We start from the raw sequence: 21,079 nt of genomic DNA, 5'->3' as shown, positions 1-21,079 counted from the left end.
GTCAAATTGCTGCAAAGGAATCACTATCAAAGGACACCAATAAGACAAAGAGACTTGCTTGGGTCAAGAAACACGAGCAATGGACATTAGACTGGTGGAAATCTGTCCTTTGGTTTGATAAGTCCAAAAGTGAGAGTTTTGGTTCCAACCTCCGTGTCTTTGTGAGACGCAGAGTAGGTGAACGGATGATCTCTGCATGTGTGGTTCCCACCATGAAGCGTGGAGGAGGAGGTGTAATGGTGCTTTACTGGTGACACTGTCTGATTTATTTAGAATTCAAGGCACACTTAACCAGCATGGCTACCACAGCATTCTGCAGTGATACGCAATCCCATCTGGTTTGGGCTTGGTGGGACTATCATTTGTTTTCCAACAGGACAACGACCCAACCCATCTCCAGGCTGTGAAAGGGCTATTTCACCAAGAAGGAGAGTGATGAAGTGCTGCATCAGATGACCTGGCCTCCACAATCACCCGACCTCAACCCAATTGAGATGGTTTGGGATGAGTTGGACTGCAGAGTGAAGGAAAAACAGCCAACAAGTGCTCAGCATATGTGGGAACTCCTTCAAGACGGGTTTAAAATCATTCCAGGTGAAGCTGGTTGAGAGAATGCCAAGAGTGTAAAAAGCTGTCATCAAGGCAAAGGGTGGCTACTTTGAAGAATCAAAAATATGAAATATATATTGATTTGTTTAATACCTTTTTGGTTACTACATGATTCCATATGTGTTATTTCATAGTTTTGCTGTCTTCACTATTATTCTACAATGTAGAAAATAGTAAAAATAAATAAAAACCTTTGAATGAGTAGGTGTGTCTTTTCAATTGGTTTATTTTTGTGTGCATATTCAGCGAGCAGCCTCCATTAAAAATTCGTTATTACTTGTGAAAATGTTGTTAGCATTCTGGTATAGACGCCGAATGGCGCTTTTTGCGTTTGTTTTGGCGCAATCTTGTGTACCAAGCCGCTAATACTATTTATAAATTGGTTGGTTCGAGCCCTGAATGCTGATTGGCTGACAACTGTGGTATATCAGACCGCATACCACGAGTATGACAAAACATTTATTTGTACTGTTCTAATTACGTTGGTAACCAGATTATAATAACAATAAGGTACATCGGGGGTTGTGTCCATACTCTCCGTCGTGCTGAAAACAGCCCTTAGCCGTGGAATATTGGCCATATACCACACCCCCTCGTGCCTTATTGCTTAAATATACCAGTATGAGAGAAGGAGGGTATGACGATATGAAAATCTGGATACCGTCCAACCCTTCCAACAATACATAAGGGATATGTATCACATTGAGCTACAGTATTACATTGTGTGTTATAACTAAGTAGTCCTCCAGAGCTCTACAACTTCACAGATGTTGGGGTCAATTTGGAATGGGCACTTGACACAGAGAAGAAGTGTTTTATGTAATGTCACAGCCAATGAAGTATAACATAGTGCCCCACGATGATAGGCCTCAACTGCAGTCATACCGTAGCTTCAAGTTTTTCAATGCATCTTATTGTTCTGATAACCTTGCATTGATATAAATACTGTATAGGATACAGTTACAGACTGTTTAATGTTAACCCAATAATAAACTAGTACTATGTCAAAATACACAGTTACAAACATGTGTTACCATCTCTTTAGGTTACTGTCATGAATGTCATAACTTTGTTAAAATATGACAAGATTGTGTTATTCTTGTCTCATTGTTTAGCCAGCAAATCATTTTCATGAACGTGTTATACAGTGTGATATTCGTATTTCATTCCCAGAACATTGTTACACTGCCTGTGTATGACATAACATCCTCATGACAAATCAGCTTGTGTCTTATCTATTATTATCTGATCCACCTTTCTTACCACTACATCCCCACCTACAATACAACACAGGAATGAAGAGAGAGATGGTCCTGTAATAGTGTACTTTATTGAACTGTGGAACTGTGGTGGGGGAGAAAGTGAAAGAGAATGAGAGGGAGGGAAGGAAGGATAGAGAGAAAGAAGGATAGGGAAGAGGATTCTCAAATTGGGAAAAAGTCCATCCTCGCCCTGTCCTCCTCTCCACCGGGACCCGGAAACCAAAAAAGTGGTCCTCCTCTCCTCGATAGCCTGAGCACAAATGTATCCTCCCAGCGGGAAACGTGAAAGTGTTTTAAAATCTGCCACACCCCCTTTGAATCAGCTATTGTTTCTCTAAGAAAAGCATGCCCACATTTTAAAAAACGATACAATACTTATTTCTCTATAAAATGCCAAGTGCAACCAGCTACATTTATTTTTACCACTTAACACATGTATTTGGGGATTACTCCTTTGTAAATGTCATTTGCCTGATTACGTGTTGGTGAAGGAGAGTCATTTCATACAAGCACATTTGTTTGCATGTTTCCTTTCCTCCTCTATTTGATTACCTTTGACCTTTTTCAAAAGGAGGTGAGGAGAGGATGGAGGAGAGGACGCGAGGAGTCGAGCAAAACCAATTGAGATTCTCCCAAGGAGGGACAGAGATACTGAGGAAAGGGCAAAAAGGGACAGTGAGAGACAGAGAGGGATGAAGGGAGAGAGAGGTTGACAGTCCTCTACAGATACAGGAGGCTTCATTGGCTCAGCTGGACTTGAAGGAGTGCACTCAGCCACTGTAGCCCTCCAAACAGTGACCTGTGTTCATCTCATTGCAATAATAACACGTGCTGCGTGTACAGCGATATAGGGGGATTTTCTTATGTATTGTATTGAAGGAGTTTAGTACATTTTGCCTTGGGGGATTGGTTTTTGCCCCACCCCACTTAGGTTGCCAGACTTTCTCGAACACAAAGGCCTTAAAGTTTAGGTCTCTAGTACGAAAGGCCCTATCAAGGTCAGGGATAATGCTGTGGCCTCCTCTTTCATTCATACAGGACTCCAGGCAGGGAGAGAATGTGGTAAAGAAGATTATACAGTCCTTGTTGTTATCTGTCAGGTGTAATATGGGGTAGCCCATATCCTGGGTAGTAATACTCAGGAGACGATACTCTGCGTGGTAGCCATTATACGGTATGGCTGCGATGATCTTGTCTCCTTTGTAGATTTGTCCGGCAGTAAGTGCCGCCTTGACCACCTCTGGTTCAACGTTGACATCAAACTCTCCGGTCTGGCACTCGTCTTTGGTGAGCCTGACAGCCATGGCATACTCACGATTTTGCAGTCCGAACCTGAACAACAGCAGAAAAATCGAGAGACAGAGGTGGTGACAGAACACAGAGCACGTACTTTGGTTGACCTTAATTGTAGAGTTTGGGGACAATTCCCTATAGTATATTAATGCAAGGTTTCTTTAGTTAATAAGGCATGTGGTAATAAAACGGAGACTATATGATTACAATGAAACAGAGAAGCACTCACTTTTTCATCTCTGTAATCAGTTTAGCTAAATTTGCTTCACTAATCTGAGCATCCACCTTGTCTCCAGCCCAGAGAGAAAGCAGAAAGAGAAGGACAACCCCCCTCATAGCTGCACACATCTGAAACACACCAGAGTATCAACACACACACACACACACACACACACACACACACACACACACACACACACACACACACACACACACACACACACACACACACACACACACACACACACACACACACACACACACACACACACACACACACACACACACACACACACACACACACAAAGAAACACTATGTCAATACATACACTGCAAACTATTTAAATGGTAAAACCATTACTGGAAACAGATATAAAAGGTATGGAGTATACATATTTAAACTAATAAGGAATCAATCATAACACATGTATAGACTCTTAAAATGCTCTTAAAACAGGCTAAACATTTTGTTTGGTGAGAAATGAAGAACTTCCAGGTACCTGATGATCCATTGCTGCTGTCCGTGTCTGAATCCTCTATCTGTGTGAGCAATACAATGTTTTTATGTATCAATTCAGCTCACCCAGCATGCCATTCATGTAGGGGGAGTTTCCATTGGTCAGAAAGTGCCAGCACGATAAGCAAGTTCATTCCAGATAAACAGATAGGTCATTGTGATGTAATATCATTACGGGAAACCAAATTTCACTAGTTTGACTTGGCTGAGTGGGACTGGTTGAGAAAATGCCAAGAGTGTGAAAAGCTGTCATCAAGGGAAAGAGTGGCTACTTTGAAGAATCAAAAATATTAAATATATATTGATTTGTTTAATACTCTTTTGGTTACTACATGATTCCAAATGTGTTATTTCATACTTTTGATGTCTTCACTATTATTCTAGTGTGGAAAATAGTAAAAATAAATAAAAACCCTTGAATGAGTAGGTGTGTCCAAACATTTGACTGGTAGTGTATTTTTTACTTTATGAGCTGGATTGCCTGTCTTTGCAATTTGTTTATTTTCGTTAGCATATTCAGCGAGCAGCCTCCATTGAAATTCACTATTACTTGTGCAAACGTTGTTAGCATTCTGGTATAGATGCCCAATGGTGCTTTTTTGCTGTGGTATATCAAACCGTATACCATGGGTATGACAAAACATGTATTTGTACTGTTCTAATTACATTGGTAACCAGTTTATAATAGCAATAAGGCTCCTTGGGGGTTTGTGATATATGGCTACGGGTTGTGTCCATGCACTCTGCAATGCGTTGAGTTTAAGAACAGCCCTTAGCCGTGGTAAATTCGCCAAATATCAAATATCAATAAGTTTATTACCGACGTGGCACAATTACTGTTTCTGACACTGCATCAACGTGTTGTGGGTTAAAGAGGTCTCTATTGCCGAGGCTTTTTCACAGTATTGCTGGTAAACACCAGAGTCACTGTCAATGAGATGATCACATACATGCAGTACACACATACAACCTGGTCGCTAAATTCAAGTAACTTTCCTTAAAAGGTCATTATTACTTTCCTAGATATTGGTACACTGATGTTGCCGTCAGTTGACCCATCGCGGGACGTGACTTGAATGTGAATGCACGTTCTAGTCATTCGATTTCTATGATTCTCAAACTCCAGCCATTACATAGTGTACGGGCCAGACAAATAACATGTTTTTGGAAGCAACTGACAGGATGACCCTATGGCACTTTGTCCGTTGGGAAGAAACCTGGGAGAATAGCCAAGAATGATTACAATGAAGACGACAAACCCAGGTTAATTACTTTAGGCTATTGGGTGTGTCCCAAATGGTATCTATATAGTACACTACTTTTGACCAGGGTACTTCGGGCTCATCAAAAGCAGTGCGCTGTGTCTGGAATGGGGTGCCATTTGGGTGACTCACAGCCCACATTTTGACCCTAGGGAACAAACCATAGTATAACCTGAAGGTGGAACACTTGCACTTCTTCAAATAAACCAAATAGTTTGATTTTACATACATAAACTATTGCCACAGTCACAGGATATTGTTCTCTTAATTAAAATGTGGTGTACTCAAGATGTACTGTTAATATATGACCATTCCATAGTGAGTTGGTAACATTTGACTGGAGTGTGGTCTACCTGTGATTAAATGTATTGTATTCATGATCAAGCGAAATGAAGACAAAGACAATTCGCTGTGGCTAGTCATTCATATTTAGCCATCTAGGTAGCGCCAGCAATTCAACTGCATTTTGCTATGGCCCTTTTTGGATGCTTTAAAAAGGCATCCCTTCATCCTTCCTTTAAACATGGGGTTATACGGAACGTTTGCCTCTGTGGTGCACTTGAGTCAAAAGGGGTCCCCTGAATTGACAGAAATATTACCTGTGTAAATCGAACCGTGCCCAGAAATGACCTCATTGGACAGAATGGGGCGCATCTCCTGACACCCATGAGCAAAATCATATTGTAGTCTAAAACTAAGGATTGTGTGGTTTCATGAGTTAAGAAGTTGTAACGTGGCTCATTTGGTAGAGCACGGCACTTGTAATGCCAAGGTTGTGAGTTCGAGTCCCACGGGGGACCAGTACGAAAAACATATGCACTCACTACTGTAAGTTGCTCTGGATAAGAGCGTCTGCTAAATTACAAATGTAAACCTTAAAATGAGTCTTGCATGTATGGGGCATATACACAAGCTGAAGTTTGAGGTAAACAATTAGCAACTACATTTCCATACAGACTCTTTATGTCACTGATAGAGCAAGGTCTCCAAGTACATAACTCGATTAGCTTCAGTCAGATCAGTGACCATTTTGAAGGAAGGGAATCATTAAACAAATATATTCTAACTGGGCATTCAGGACCGTAGCCAGCTCTTCACTAGTTTCATAGCGGACCTACTGCATAGAGTGGTAGAAACACTTTTATTCCCTTGTTTAAAGAAGTCAAATCGTAATTATCTTTACATACTCATTGGCAGAAATGAATCAGAACATAAAAGTACTAACACAAACTTAAGAACAATCACTTCTTGTGTTTCTTGAAAAGTACCTCTTTGGTGTGGATGGGTACCTTAAATCAGGGTTTTCCAAACTCAGTCCTGGACCCCCCACATTTAGTTTTTTTGCCCCAGCACTACACATCTGATTCAATTAACAAACTCATCATCAAGCTTTGATTATTTGAATCAACTGTGTAGTGCTGGGGCAAAAACAACTAAACACGCACCCAGGACCGAGGTTGGGAAACCCTGCCTTAAATCATGGTACTCTGGTCGATCTACTGGCAAAAAAAAAAAAAGCTCGCTCCGGACTGAGTCTCTACACAAAGCCTTAAAACCTACCTAACATGATTTCCCAAGTCCCTTTTTCCATCTGAGTGAGGTGGATTGAACAACAGACATTTGTTATGGGCGAGTTGAATGGGTTTGCAACACCGTGATAGCTAGAGTCCTCTCTGGTCCGTCTCTGGTCAATATGGGCCACTTTAGTAGATCGTTTAGCCCATACACAGGGAGTTAAAACACTATTAAGTTTGTGGATTTCTCCTGGAGTCTGGTCAAACTGGGCAGCAGTCTTTATCGTTCCATCCTCCAGCGTGCGGTGGACTTGTGTGGTCCTGGTTCAAGGTTTATTATGGTTCAAGCTGTATGTGCATGGGTAGGCCACCGAGCTCATAGACAAGTAATGCTGCAATCAATTCACTTAAAAAATAAAAATGAAATAAACATTGGACGATGACAAACGACATACTGTACATACAAACACATACAACAAAACAAAACAGTAAGACCCCCCACAAAATGATTTTTATAGAGAATCTCCAAATGGTCTGCACGAATGAAAAAGGACAATCATCTTTCGTTTAAGTATTTTTTTTTATAAGGGCACATGATTATTTTTCCAGGTAGCTAAGAATCTACACTGGTATTGTCTTTTTTTTCTTCTCAAAGTCAACATCACAATTAATGTTGTTTTTTGTCCAAGTCTTTAGTGTTCAATAATTTCCCCCAGATCACATACACAAGTCTTTTTAAAAGGGGTTGGCATTCTCCAGCAGGGGCGGGCCGTCTCGATGCGCAAGGGACGGGTATGACACCGACTCCCTTTTGTACGTTTTGGGGGGGAGCTTGGGGATGGCTTGGGCAGCAGCGCTGCTGGTGCTCTGGCGGGGGGCACAGGGGGCCAGCTGCACCCCCCGGAGGGAGGAGGGCTGAGTCGCCGCAGCAGTCTGGGCCGCCGGGCCCCAGCAGTGGTAAGGGCGGGGAGGGCAGGTGCTTGCGCGGCCCCAGCGAGGGCGAGGGAGTCGGGGGTGGTGGGGGGTGAGCGGGCCGAACGGCGAGGGAGGGAAGAAGGTCTGGCTCAGCGTGGGTTCGCTGCTGCGGATGCGGCCTTGCGGGGGTGGCTGCAGGTGCAGGGGGCTGTTGGAGCTGGAGAAGACGTCCGGCGTTCTCACGGGCTCCCGTGGTGGCAGTGTGGGTGGGCTGTCAGGCGGCTCCGATAAGGAGGTACGCTCGGTCGAGAGCGAGTAGCGCGGCGAGTAGACCTTGGTGGTGGTGGGCTGCCGCGGAGGGATGGCGGGGGGCTGTCCAAGTGCTTGGACATCATCTGGAATGTGAGAGGTGGAAAAGGAGAAAGAAGGAGAAGCACAAACGTTATGAAGAGTGTGGGAGAACAACTCGACAAACTCAAAATTGTCATCTAAATCTCTAGCAAATAACTGACAGTGCAACTTAGTTGTGTTTCATTGGATATTTAGCATTCCACATCTACACTCTTGAATAAATCAATCGAGAATCCTCCTAATGGTACAGCCTCAGAACTTTAGGTAGCAAACATGTCAAAATAGAGTCACCTTCGAAGGGGAAGATTCAGCGGGGGCGGATTCGGGGCGTCTGCGAGGGGGCACAGGTGGGGGGACGGTGGCGTCTTCAGTGCTCCTGTGGAGACTCACCATGGAGGAAACTGAGGAGGACCCTGGAATAGAAGGAAATCAGGAACTCAAATGAAGTCTTACAGGAAGAGAGTAATTACACATATTTAACCCCAATTCCCCAAATTCATCCCATACAGGGCTCTACAACTCAGGGATGGGCAACTGAGTGTCTGGGGGAGTTCTCTCTTTTGCTTGGCACTTGACTGGTTCCTATGGCTTAAATCAGACAATATCTCCAGACATTCAGGCCCATGAAGAATGGAGTAAAAACAAGCATTGAAAACATTTAGAATAAAGGATGAGGAATGGATGGGTAATAGACACTCTCCTTTCGGGAAGGGTATGCAAACAACACCCCTAAAGTATTATGTTCGAGGCAATGACCAACTTCAATAACTAACTACACACCACAGAGTGATATTGTACACGGATGCTTAGAGCAAAACCCCACAGTGACAATGAATTCAGGACAGGAGAACAGAAGGGGTGACACTGATCTAGGGTCAGTTTAACTGGTTAGTAGCCTGGTCAGGGTCGGTATTCAGAGAGAGGTAAACTGATCCTAGAGCTGTACCCGTGGGCAACGTCTACTTGGAGCTACGAAACGCACACACAGACTAGCGTCCGTTGCCGTGGAGACAGACAGGTGCAACAGTGGGTGGAGATGGGAGCAATGAGGTGGATGTCAGTTGCATGCAGGTAGGGAGAGGCAAGTTGGGCTTGAGAGGGTCAGAATGAGTGAGAGACGGGGGGGGGGGCGAGTTGATGTAGTTGCTTGGATGGGGTGTGGGGGGGATTCACTGACAACAGGTAGGCTGGCTTTGAGAGGGTCATACTAACGTGGGCCGTGTGGTAAAGAGACCGGGGCAAAGATGCTGTCGCAGTCTGGACGGAGGGAGAGGCAGGAAGAGAGAAAAGAGAGAAAAGGCCCTGAGAGGAGGAGAGACTGATGCGGATGGACCAGTTTCATTTCGGACCACTGGACCTATCACCCATTAACCCATTAATGTATTCACTGTTCACAATTCTGAAAGGACTGCGGGTGTCATCACCCCCCCCACACACACGCCTTGTTACAACGGAGTTCTGAAAATGGGAAAGTTACTGGTATAATGTGAGTTACAGGGTAATGTAAAATGGGTTAGTATCTTTAGGACAAGAGGTTGTGTTCCTTTGGCTGTACTCAGAACAATATACTGTAAATCAATTGGAATACTGGCATTATCCATGTCGGTGCCAAACATTTCACAGTGATAACACTCAATTGCACTCTGACTGGTCTTGCATGCATTCTTCCTTCCTTCCTTGGAGTAATCACTGATCTGACATGACTGGATTGGTGAAAGCTAAGAAGTGGAAGACTTTGCATTCACCTAGCTAATCACTTACCTTAGCTCAGTGAATTCTCCAAGAAGGGGAGGAAGGAAGCATTAAATTCAAACTCTCAAACTGTGTTTAACTCTCAAACACTTTCTCTATAAGCTCTAGCTGTGCTCCCACCCACCCAACCTCCCCTCCCTTCCGCCGCGATTCCCACTCAAGCTGCTTCCCCGTCTGGCTCGAAGGACCACCTACTGGAGTGGAAGGGGCTGGAGGGGCCCTGGGGCGAGTCGAACACGCTGCCGATGTCCGTGGAGCTGGAGGCGGCCGAGGCCGGCGGCGGCGTGAGGGCGTGCGCGGCGAGTTGGGCGCAGAGGCGGCGCTCTCCATCTCGCTGTCAGGGATGCGGCTGTAGCTGATCTTGCGTGGCTCGTTCTGCAGTGGCGTCGGGTGGCGCATGGTGCCCGGGCGCACCGAGGACGGGCGCACGCCGGGCGACTTGAGCGGGCAGTTGTACTTCTTGGGCTGGAAGGAGAAAGGGAGAGAGGGGGAGAAGAGAGGTGAAGGAGGGGTCAGGGCAACACTATAATGTCAAGGCTTCTCAACTGTAGACCTTCAGCCCTCAAGTGCTGCTTGTTCTTTTCTATCTGGTAGTTAATTGATAAATTAATGTCGGAAGATTGGGGAACTATCTGGTTAGTGTGTTACCTATAGGTAACTGCCAAAATATACACCAACATACATAAACCAACATAAAGTGTCTTAATAGGGCGTTGGGCCACCACAAGCCTTCAGAACAGCTTCAATACGCCTTAGCATGATTGTACAAGGGTTTAGAACTTTATTGGAGGGATGTGACACCATTCTTCCACGAGAAATTCCATAATTTGCTGTTTTGTTGACAGTGGTGGAAAACGCTGACTCAGGTGACACTTCAGAATCTACCACAAGTGTTCAATTGGGTGAGATCTGGTGGCTGACACGCACTTTAAACCCTCTATGCACCTTTGAGACACCTCTTTCAAAGTCACCAATCTCTTCTTCTAGCTATGGTAGCCAAAATGGGCAAATGGGATTTTTTATACATGACCCTAAGCATGATGGAATGTTAATTGCTTAATTAGCTCAGGAATACCTGTGCGGAAGAAACTGTTGTCAATATACTTTATATCCTTCGTTTCCTCAAGTGTTTCCTCTATTTTGGCAGTTACCTGTAAATGTTCTAGGTATCAATTCTGCTCACAAATTGTCAGTCTTTTTTCTACCTTAATAGCAGGGGCGTTGCGTCCATAGAGGGCGCTCGGACGCCGCCCCACCTGGCAGCAATGAGATAAAAATGGATTTACAAAAATGTATATAATGCTAGAATATTGTAATAATATCAAGTTTGGGGATATAAATAGCTGCATTTAGATTACAAATCGAGTTTTCAAAAAGAAAATGTGCTGCTGTAATCGGCAGCGTAGTTCCAGCGTTCCAGAGAGCTTCTCAAGCCACCTCATTCAATGCAATTCAAAGCGATCCCTATACCCCTAGCGGAACCAAAAAAAACAGAGCCAGAGGGCTGCCTCGCTTCTAGTCCTTAGAAAATTTTACAAGCATTTCGCTACACCCACAATAACATCTGCTAAACATGTGTATGTGACCAATACAATTTGATTATCACAGGATTTTAGCCGCTCTTACTGAACCTATCCAAAGAGCCCCTGGTTTTCAGTTATCACTCTGAACACCAGATGGCGACGATCTACAAAAACACTGGACTGTTGTCAGGTATGAAGTGAGCTCAGACACAGAAGATGACTGTCAAATGAGCCATGACGTTAGCTAAAACTAGACGACACAAGTTTTTGTCTGTTACTGTATTCCCATATGCTTGTGAGTCTAGCAAATAAGTTGAAGTTGAACATTTACAGTAGGCAACTCATTCCGTTTGGAAATGTGGACTTACGTAAGCGTTATTTGTCAGCTACTTATTGTCAGTTACAGCCCCATTTGTTGGACATTTCACGAGACGCCACTGCTTAAGAGTATACATGGAGTATACATGCTTAAGTGTGGCCCAGTCTGGTCCCAGTTGGTAGAGCATGGCAATTGCAATGTCAGGGTTGTAGGTTCGATTCCCACGGGGGGCCACTACTAAAAAGTATGCATTCACTACTGTAAGTCGCTCTGGGCAAGAGAGTCTGCTAAATTACTAAAATGTAAAAAATAAATAATAATAATAGTGGAGAAAAAGTATTTTTCATCTGAACTCATGAAGATCCAATGTCCATTCTAACAAATTTTTGAAATACAACAACTGATCAAACTGCATAGGGAGTCCGAGAGAGGATAATCATGTGAACCGTGAGATCGGAGAGGAACAAGACACTTACAAAGCGAGGCAACGACCGGGCATTCCGAGGCTCGATCTCCAGCGACTTGTTGAACAGATAGTCAGCAAACTCCTTCTCTGCCTTGTCCTCCATTGGATTGAGGTTTTCAAAGAACTTCTGTGATACACAAAGGAGAGGGAGTCGTCAGAAAGATGGAAAGAATGATCCATCGTGATATATACATTGCTGTCCTAATGACGATAGACAAGGGTGTGGGTGATTGGGGACAATTGGATGAATAACCAAATAGTACATGTCAGGAGCTGAGTGGCAGTAACTCTCTACTAAGTGGTGAATCCTACCTTCCACTTATGTCGAATTTTCACTTAGTCATGCACTGATGTCAATGAGACTAAAGTTGACGCCAGGGATCACCACTAAATGTATATCTAATCAAAAACTAATAGGTTGCTATGACTTGGCAAACTGTCAACTGTACATGGTAACTGTAGAGCTGAAATTGTGAAAAGGAAACAGTCCAATAATGTTTTATATTACTTCCATGTGTTACTCATATTTACACCCATTCATATTCCATGTAACTAAATGGTGTTTGTGAAACATCAATGGGTTGGACCATGCTGAAAAGCCAGAATTATTACAATTTCTACAAAAAATGTTGACTATGCGGGCTGGCCATATAGTGGGAGCCGACTTCAACGGAACGTATGACATTGTTTTCGCTCCTCACCCGGATATCGCTCTCCACCCGTAAGCAGTAGGGCTGGTTCTGGTACTGCTGGATCTCCCCGGTGATCTCGGCCACTTTCCGTCGCTTGCTGAAGTTGATCAGCTCCTTGCCATGCCTCTTCAGGAAGTCAGGGTTGCCTTCCTCCGTCTTCAGGATGTTCGTCAAGTAGATCCCTGAGGAGAGAGAAAGAAAAGACATGAGAGAGCAGAGCGATGATGTCCATGGACTGGCACCGGTCCGTGGAATGTTGCTGGCCGGTCCCCGAGATGGTTAACCAACACTAGTTTTAATGTAAGTGGTCCTCCAAAGAAGAAAAACCCTAGCTTCGGATAGAACAGGACAGGATCAACTTCAAAGTTCCCGAGGGGGAAATTGTCTTAGACACACAGTACTGCCATATACAACATTTAAAAAAACCTGTACATTATTTGTGAGTCCCTGACAAAAAAGAGGGCATAGCTTCCTGGTCCCTGGTATCAAATAGGTTGAGAAACACTAGAACATACCAAAGAAGGGGACACAGGGGGGGTTGATGGAGCGTAGTTTTGCCAGGTACTTCTTGTAGTGGTCCTCGCTCAGTTCGTGGGCCTCCTCCAGAATCTTCCGCTGTCGGCTTGGAATTTGCTGGAAAGGGGGCAGAAGTTCAGTCAAAACAAGAATATATATTTCGTCCTACAGATGCGTAGAGACGTACTCATTTCAATACTCAAACACTAGGCACTTATTTGGTACCGCAATTTTCATTGGATTCATGCAATGCCAGATACTGTGATAACATTGTCTTGGTACTATTTCCTAACACCACCACCAAAGAATCTTGTAGAAAGAACCCCTCCGGCCTTCCTCACCTCGAAGGTGTGGTCTAGCCGGTAGACAGGCGAAGAGTTCATGGCGCTGACCACCTCCAGCACGCCATTGAAGTTGTTGAGCTCCTGGAACACCTGCAGGATCTCGATGATACGCGCCACCACCGCTGCCCGCTCTTCCAGGTTCTCCGTCTCTACGATACACCTGGTGTAGAACATAGTACATAGAAAACAAATGCTATTTAAACCCAGGGGCCAGCGCTGTGTTCATTAGGCACCAAACGGACAACTGACAAACATGGAGGGACTACCTGGATTTGTCCAACAAGAAACACACATTTTTGTTTTGAATTGCAAAATGTTTTCTGCTGCAAGCCCTAATAAACATGACTCAGGTCAGCATAGTTCGGTCAATAACTTCCACAGCTGTCGTAAGGTAAGTGGGGGCAAGAAAATAAGCACTGGTACATTTTAATGCGCCCAAATGTGTTTAATTAGTAACATAATATTGACCTGTTAGTCCTCATTTGGTAACATGGCGAGCTATTAAGTCAGTGTAAGGACACATTTCACTCAACCAATTCAGTTGTCCCTGAAAACTAATCAGGAAGTCTCTGGAGATATCAAGCCTGGTGTAAAATCAGACAGGGATTAGCAGCTCATACACAAAGAACAGTCCCAAATGTTTCCTTCCTTTTCACCTTTAGAATCAAGATAGGGAGGCTATGAGTAATCACAGCCTTATTTAGGGTGAAATTCTGCCACCTACATAAAGCATTCATAACATCTTTATGCAAAGGACATGACTATACTGAACAAAAATATAAAGACGCAACATGCAACAATATCAACTATTTCACTGAGTTACAGTTCCTATAAGGAAATCAGTCGATTGAAACAAATTCATTAGGCCCTAATCTATGGATATCACATGAGTGGGCACAGCCATGGTTGGGCCTGGGAAGCAAAGGCCTACCCACTTGGGAGCCAAGCTCACTGTCTGGGGAGCCAGGCACAGCCAATCAGAATTAGTTTTTCCCCACAAAAGGGCTTTATTATAGACAGAAATACTGCTCAGTTTTATCAGCTGTCCGGATGGCTGGTCTCAGACGATCCCGTAGGTGAAGAAGCCCTAATGTGGAGGGGCTTTCGTGGTTACACGTGGTCTGCGGTTGTGACATACTGACAAATTCTATAAAATGTCATTGGACGTGGCTTATGGTCAAGCCTGCCAATTGCATGCTCCCTCAATACTTGAGACATCTGTGGCATTGTGTGACAAAACTGTATGTTTTAGAGTGGCCTATTGTCCCCAGCACAAGGTGCACCTGTGTAATGATCATGCCGTTTAATCAGCTCCTTGATATGCCACACCTGTCAGGTGGATGGATTATCTAGGCAAAGGAGAAATGCTCACTAACCGGGATGTAAACTCATTAGTGCACAAACTGAGAAATAAGCTTTTTGTGCTTATGGAACATTTCTGGGATCTTTTATTTCAGTTTATGATGGGACCAACACTATACTTGTTTATATTTTTGTTCAGTATACATTGAGCTACATAACAGCTACATAATTTACTTTATCATGCCATAAATTCATCATAGAAAATGCTTGGTCAACACTGCAAGTGTAAGGAGTATCATGGTCACATTTCACATGAGGACCGCTTCTTTGTGCTGCCAAAAAACAAAATTGGCGCTCTTACTTTTCGAACCACAACGTGAGGTTGGTGGTGTGGCGGATCATGCGCAGAAGGTTGGGAGAGTTCAGCTCCTTGTCCTCCTTCGTCCACACGCTGCCCACCAGCTCTGATGGCTGCACCGCCCTGTAGATATAGGTCAGAGAGAGGTCAATAATTCTCCAAACCAAATATGTAGGAGGAGATTACCATATACCCTAACTATTCTATGCCATTATCCAAAGCGACTTACAAAAAATGTATGCAGGCACTATACTGTATGTTTATGTGATCCCAGCAGGAATTGAAGCCTCACCATGTGAGCCACAGAGGACCACCGTTATTAGTTAAATGACACATTTTTAAAAATCTGTCAGTGGTCAGGTGCAAACTTCTACCGATTCCAGTCTTGGCAGCAAAAGGAGCTTTCTGTGCCAGCATTGCGGTAAGATTTTCAGACAATACCGGCGACCATTTTTGGGTCACCGAGCCGAAGTGTTGTGATCTTGTCGTAGGAAATGGAGTAGGGTGAATATGTGAATGTTTTTATTTGAACTTTAGTTTAACAGGTAGTCTGCACTGAGACCAAGGGCCTCTTTTCCAGGGGAGCCCTGTGTACACAATACACATCAATATACACATTTAAAACTACATGTGCGTAAATGTGTTAATATATATATTCTTAAATATGCAAAACGCAAATAAACAATCATAAACAGTTACATTTCTCAGCTACTAGGTTTTCAATCAACATCCGAGCAGCACCAGAACATCCAGTTTTAATGAGATCTGTAAATTGTTCCAGCAGTGGGATGCATTAAAACTAAAAGCGGATTGACCTAATTCGGTGGAGACCCGAGGAACCTTAAGAGTTAACCAACCCTGTGAATGCGTTTTGTAACTCATGTTTTTATCCTTCAACAACAAAGTTAGGTAAATCAGATGCTTGTATAGTAAACAAATAGGGAGTAATGAAGTGACCTATTAATGAGGACCAGCTCCATGGACATTTCAATTGATATTCTTACAGTACATACATTGAGTTTCCCATAGATGCTGATCTTGGGTCAGTTTTGAATTTTCCCCACTAACGGTTACAGTTAATATAGGGAGAGAGGAAGCTGATCATAGATCTGCACCTAGGGGAAACTTCACCCCGGAGCGTGGGAAAGAGGTGAGGGGATAACCTTGGGTACGGCCCACCCTAGCTGTTCCCACAGGCCCAGCGACGTCAGAGGGGGAAGTGTGTCCCTGCGTCCCCTCTCTGGTGCTGCACGTTCGTGTGTGTGTAAGTATATGTGAGAAGAAGTGTGCGCATGTGTCCTCTATTGTACTAAACAACTTTAATCTGACAAAATGGGAAAACATAGAAACACATTCAGACAAGAGTTGGATCCAAAGTGAAGACTGCATCAAGTGTGACGAATCATGAACTCAATTTTATTCACTGGGGAAAAAATGGATCACTTAGCCATAAGAATATCAATTGAAATGTCCATGAAGGAGTATCTTCCAATGTAAACGACCTCTTAGGAGGATCTGGGTGCAACTGCAAAGATATGAATCCCGAAAGAACATCCCAAACTACAGTTGTTCGTTTTTTAAAGTCCTACTACCACTGAGAACTTTCTAATTACATGAAATTATATAACAAAATTGATAACAAATAATTACCGGGAATTTAGGGGACTAAATAAAGTGGAACACCTCCACCCTTCACACCCCACCTGGTATTAAGGCAACAAATACAGCACGTGTGCCCCATTTCAGGAAGCTAGGCGTATGTCGCACGTCACTACTTCACAGGAGAGGCATTTGAACGTCTTTTACTTTTTATCAAAATGTGTTTTTGGGCAGAAATACCTTCTGGAACATGTGAACGTTCATGTGCCTTAATAGAAAATGTATATTCCATCTGTAAATACGAATTCAATTGTTAAAATTACAAGCCTAGTTGGTTTAGCTACGGAAAAAGCCAGGAACCTTCCCGCTAGCCATGATTGGCTGAGATGGGTGGGCTGGACATGCCGGGAGATGAGTTTGGTTTGGTCTGCCATGTAGCAGGCTTCTGTCTAGAACCTGAACTCTTTAGTATGTATTGATAGTCCTTTCTACCGCGCCGGATTTTGAAAGTTTTAACATTAGCCATTGAGAACTACAAAAGTTTTGCTACTTTTCTCAACAACATTGATGCCCTGAATTTAGCAGGCACTATCGACAGATCAGTTGGAAAAAGTTGTGATGGGCTACTTCTGCACACGCCACGGTCAGTGTGAACCGGAGTGACTTAACACAACGCTGGCCAAAAAAGATGTAGCTACAAATAAAACTGAGTTAAATGGTTCCAGTCTGCCGTCAAGATTTCATCCATGTAAGAGTCATTTTCAGATATTATAAGTTTCTAATTTTGTCAGAAAGTCATTTTTCATTGCAAGTTAAAGTGTACTGTTAGCTAGCTAGCGAATGTTAGCTTGCTGACGTTACGTGTATGATCTGTAGTAATATTATTTGAATCAGAAAACTATTTACATTGCTAGTTATAGCTTAATGTTAGCTCGCTACCTAGCCATCTGTTGTATTTTACGGCCATCTGTTGTATTTCATGAACATGTGTACGTCTAGACAATAGTGGCCCATACACTTAGCTAGATGTGGCTGGGGGGTGGATATAGCATTTCTTTCACATGGCCTATCAATTTAGGCAAGTGTGTCTGGGTAAGCATCATCTAATAAATGATCAAATATTGACACTATGTTTTTATCTGGACACTTTGTTTTTTATATTACTTGCAAATATGCAAGTAACCATTTCACAGTACCATTTACACCTTCTGTATCCTGTACATGTGACAAATAAACTTTGATTTTATTTGATATAAATCAAATCCAATTTTATTTGTCACATACACATGGTTAGCAGATGTTAATGCGAGTGTAGCGAAATGCTTGTCATCTGCTAACCATGTGTATGTGACAAATACAATTTGATTTGATTTGATATAGTGTGTGTTTACCAGAGATGGTAAAGAAAAACATGGCCTACACCAAAGCCAAATTAGGATATTGGACAAGGACTAGATGAAGTGTATTTTTTCCTGGAACTTACTTATTGTAGGCTACTACTTTTAGCACTTTTAGTCTTGAAATCCTTTGTTGTTTACTACACTTCTCACCCGGTTTATCACATGGCCTCAAATGTGCATCCTTAGATGGGTTGGGCTAAGGCTTAAGAGGGTGTGAACAATGCTGAATGGGTGTAGACAAAGAAGAGCTCTCCAAGTAGGTGTACCAAAACATTCAAGGGCCATTTTCTCAAAAGTGGGGTTACAAGTTTATCAACATTCAAAGCAGAATGACTTTCTCAATGTTCCTCAACTGGAGTGTACGATATCCACATTTCTAGCTCGGAGTCTGTACTTTTATCCAATGTAAAAGACACCATTTGAAATTTTGCTACATAGGACCGAATCCAGGTGGTGGATCACATTTTTGCTCTAGGACAACACTTACACAGCTGATCCAAGTAATCAAGCCAGTGACAAATTGAGGTGCCTTAGTACTGGACAGGAACAAAAAGGAATGGGAGTTAAAAAAAAACACTGGCGTGGACGGCCATACGGTCCTGTAGGCCTACCTGTAGAAGTCGGATTCGAGCAGTGTGAGCTGCCGGGCGATCTCAATTGGGTGGAGGGTCATGAGGTCAAACTGGTCTGTCTGGCCCGGCTTACTGAGGTGCCACTCGATGGGTGGCGGCGAGGTCTCGAAGGTGATGTTGTGGCTGGGCCCGTTGGCCTGTGCCTGCTTCTTCCTCTGGATGATCTTGGTGATGGACTCCACCCACTTCTTCATGGCCTTGCCTGGGAGGGGTCACAGAGAGGGAGATTGTCACTCCGAGAAGAGAAGTGAAGGAGAAGAGAGGAGAGAAAAAATACACTAAATTAGAAAAATAGAATATAAGAGACGGGAGAGGAAAAGAAGAAATAGGAGAAAATACAAGACAAAAAGAGAGGATATGCAACGGGAGGAGAAGAGAAAGTCCTTGTCCCCATCCACACATACCTCGCACCAATGCAATGAACTCCTCCAGACGCTTCAGTAACTGGCAGTCCCGCTCAAAGTCATAGAAGTGGTGCTCCACCCAGTGGCGACATACATTCAGTACTCTGCAGGAAGAGAGGGTAGGTCAAAACCAGTTAGATAGCGGTCTCTTGCTGGTCCGTAACTGCTAACTACAAATCCTGACCTAAAAACTAAATAAATCTGACCCTGGATTAGCAACTTAAACCAACTCCTAAAATACTGGGAAAGAGATGAGTTAACTGATAAGAGACAAGAAAGCCACAGATTGAGAACTACAAAGAGTGCATGCTGGAAAAATATATGGCAGCTAGAAATGAAAACTCCATGTTCTTCAGAGAGAGATGGGAAGGGTTGAGGGTAGCTGAAGGCTGGGACTAAAAACCAACAAAAAAGATAACGTAAAATCTATTGTCTGTGAAATCTATGTAGTATGTATAACCTGAAGTGAAGCCTGAGTATTGTTGTCCATTAGTTTACTCCAATTAGGGGAGGGGTGACAGGGTTAGTGGAAAATAATAAAGTAGTGAAATATTTGCATTAAAAAATTATATATATTTACAAAACAATATTTACAATGCATTCGGAAAGTATTCAAACCCCTTGACTTTGTCCACAATGGTTTTTCACAGCAAAAACAGGTTTTTAGAAATGTTTGCACATTTATAAAAAAATTATAAACAAAAACATAACATTTACATAAGAATTCAGATCCTTTACTCAGTACTTTCTTGAAGCATTTTTGGCAGCAATTACAGCCTCGAAACTTCTTGGGTATGACGCTACAAGCTTGGGACACCTGTATTTGGGGAGTTTCTCACATTCTTCTCTGCAGATCCTCTCAAGCTCTGTCAGGTTGGATGGGGAGCGTCACTGCACAGCTATTGTCAAGTATCTCCCGAGATCTTCGATCGGGTTCAAGTCTGGTCTCTGGCTGGGCCACTCAAGGACATTCAGAGACTTGTCCCAAAACCACTCCTGTGTTGTCTTGGCTGTGTGCTTTGGGTCGTTGGCCTGTTGGAAGGTGAACCTTCACACTAGTCTGAGGTCCTGAGCATTCTGGAGCAGGTTTTCATCAAGGATGGTCTGCGTCCTTCATGGTCTGAGAGGGCTGTCATGTGCCTTTTACTGATGAGTGTCTTTCGCCTGGCCACTCTATCATAAATGCCTGATTGGTGGAGTGCTGCAGAGATGGTTGTCCTTCTGGAAGGTTCTCCCATCTCCACAGAGGAACTCTGGAGCGTTGTCAGAGTGACCATCAAGTTATTGGTCACCTCCCCGACCAAGGCCCTTCTCCCCAGATTGCTCAGTTTGGCCAGGCAGCCAGTTCTAAGAAGAGAATGATGGAGGCCACTGTGTTCTTGGGGACCTTCAATGCTGCAGACATTTTTTAGTAACCTTCCCCAAATCTGTGCCTCGACACAATCCTGTCTCTGAGCTCTACAGACAATTATTTCGACCTCATGGCTTGGTTTTTGTTCTGACATTTACTGTCAACTGTGGGATCTTATATAGACAAGTGTGTGCCTTTCAAAATCATGTCCAATCAATTGAATTTACCACAAGTGGACTTAAATCAAGTTGTAGAAACATCTCAAGGATGATCAATGGAAACATGGTGCACCTGAGCACAATTTCACATCTCATAGCAAAGGCTATGAATACTTGTGTAAATAAGGCATCTGTTTATTTATTTTTTTAAATACATTTGCAAAAAAATAAAAAAATTGACTGTTTTCGCTTTGTCATTATGGGGTATCGTGTAAATTGATGAGGATAAAAAAGGCTGTAATGAATAAGGCTGTAATGTAA

General features: G+C 43.3%; 1 protein-coding gene and 1 long non-coding RNA gene across 2 annotated transcripts in view; both read right to left on the bottom strand.

Annotated features, from left to right (window-relative positions):
- Positions 1-1,920: 1,920 nt before the first annotated feature.
- Positions 1,921-3,955, bottom strand: LOC115142669 (uncharacterized). Its single transcript, XR_010458768.1, has 3 exons — positions 3,884-3,955; positions 3,394-3,512; positions 1,921-3,203 (listed from the first exon to the last, which is right to left on the bottom strand). It is a non-coding gene; the product is annotated as an uncharacterized LOC115142669 (long non-coding RNA).
- A 3,282-nt stretch (positions 3,956-7,237) lies between these two features.
- LOC115142668 (son of sevenless homolog 1) overlaps positions 7,238-21,079 on the bottom strand; it is a 72,060-nt gene continuing 58,218 nt past the window's right edge. The window contains 15 exon segments of the mRNA XM_029682304.2: positions 7,238-7,562; positions 7,564-7,699; positions 7,702-7,965; positions 7,968-7,986; positions 8,234-8,355; positions 9,890-9,982; positions 9,985-10,159; positions 10,900-10,950; positions 12,013-12,129; positions 12,704-12,876; positions 13,210-13,327; positions 13,552-13,714; positions 15,218-15,337; positions 18,825-19,047; positions 19,250-19,353. Coding sequence (XP_029538164.2) covers positions 7,412-7,562; positions 7,564-7,699; positions 7,702-7,965; positions 7,968-7,986; positions 8,234-8,355; positions 9,890-9,982; positions 9,985-10,159; positions 10,900-10,950; positions 12,013-12,129; positions 12,704-12,876; positions 13,210-13,327; positions 13,552-13,714; positions 15,218-15,337; positions 18,825-19,047; positions 19,250-19,353 — 2,029 coding nt within the window. The 3' untranslated portion in view covers positions 7,238-7,411.

Source organism: Oncorhynchus nerka, linkage group LG15, assembly GCF_034236695.1.
Source record: "Oncorhynchus nerka isolate Pitt River linkage group LG15, Oner_Uvic_2.0, whole genome shotgun sequence".
NCBI lineage: Eukaryota > Metazoa > Chordata > Actinopteri > Salmoniformes > Salmonidae > Oncorhynchus > Oncorhynchus nerka.
Note: the sequence above shows the minus strand (reverse complement) of the source record. Positions and strands in the feature narration are given on the sequence as shown.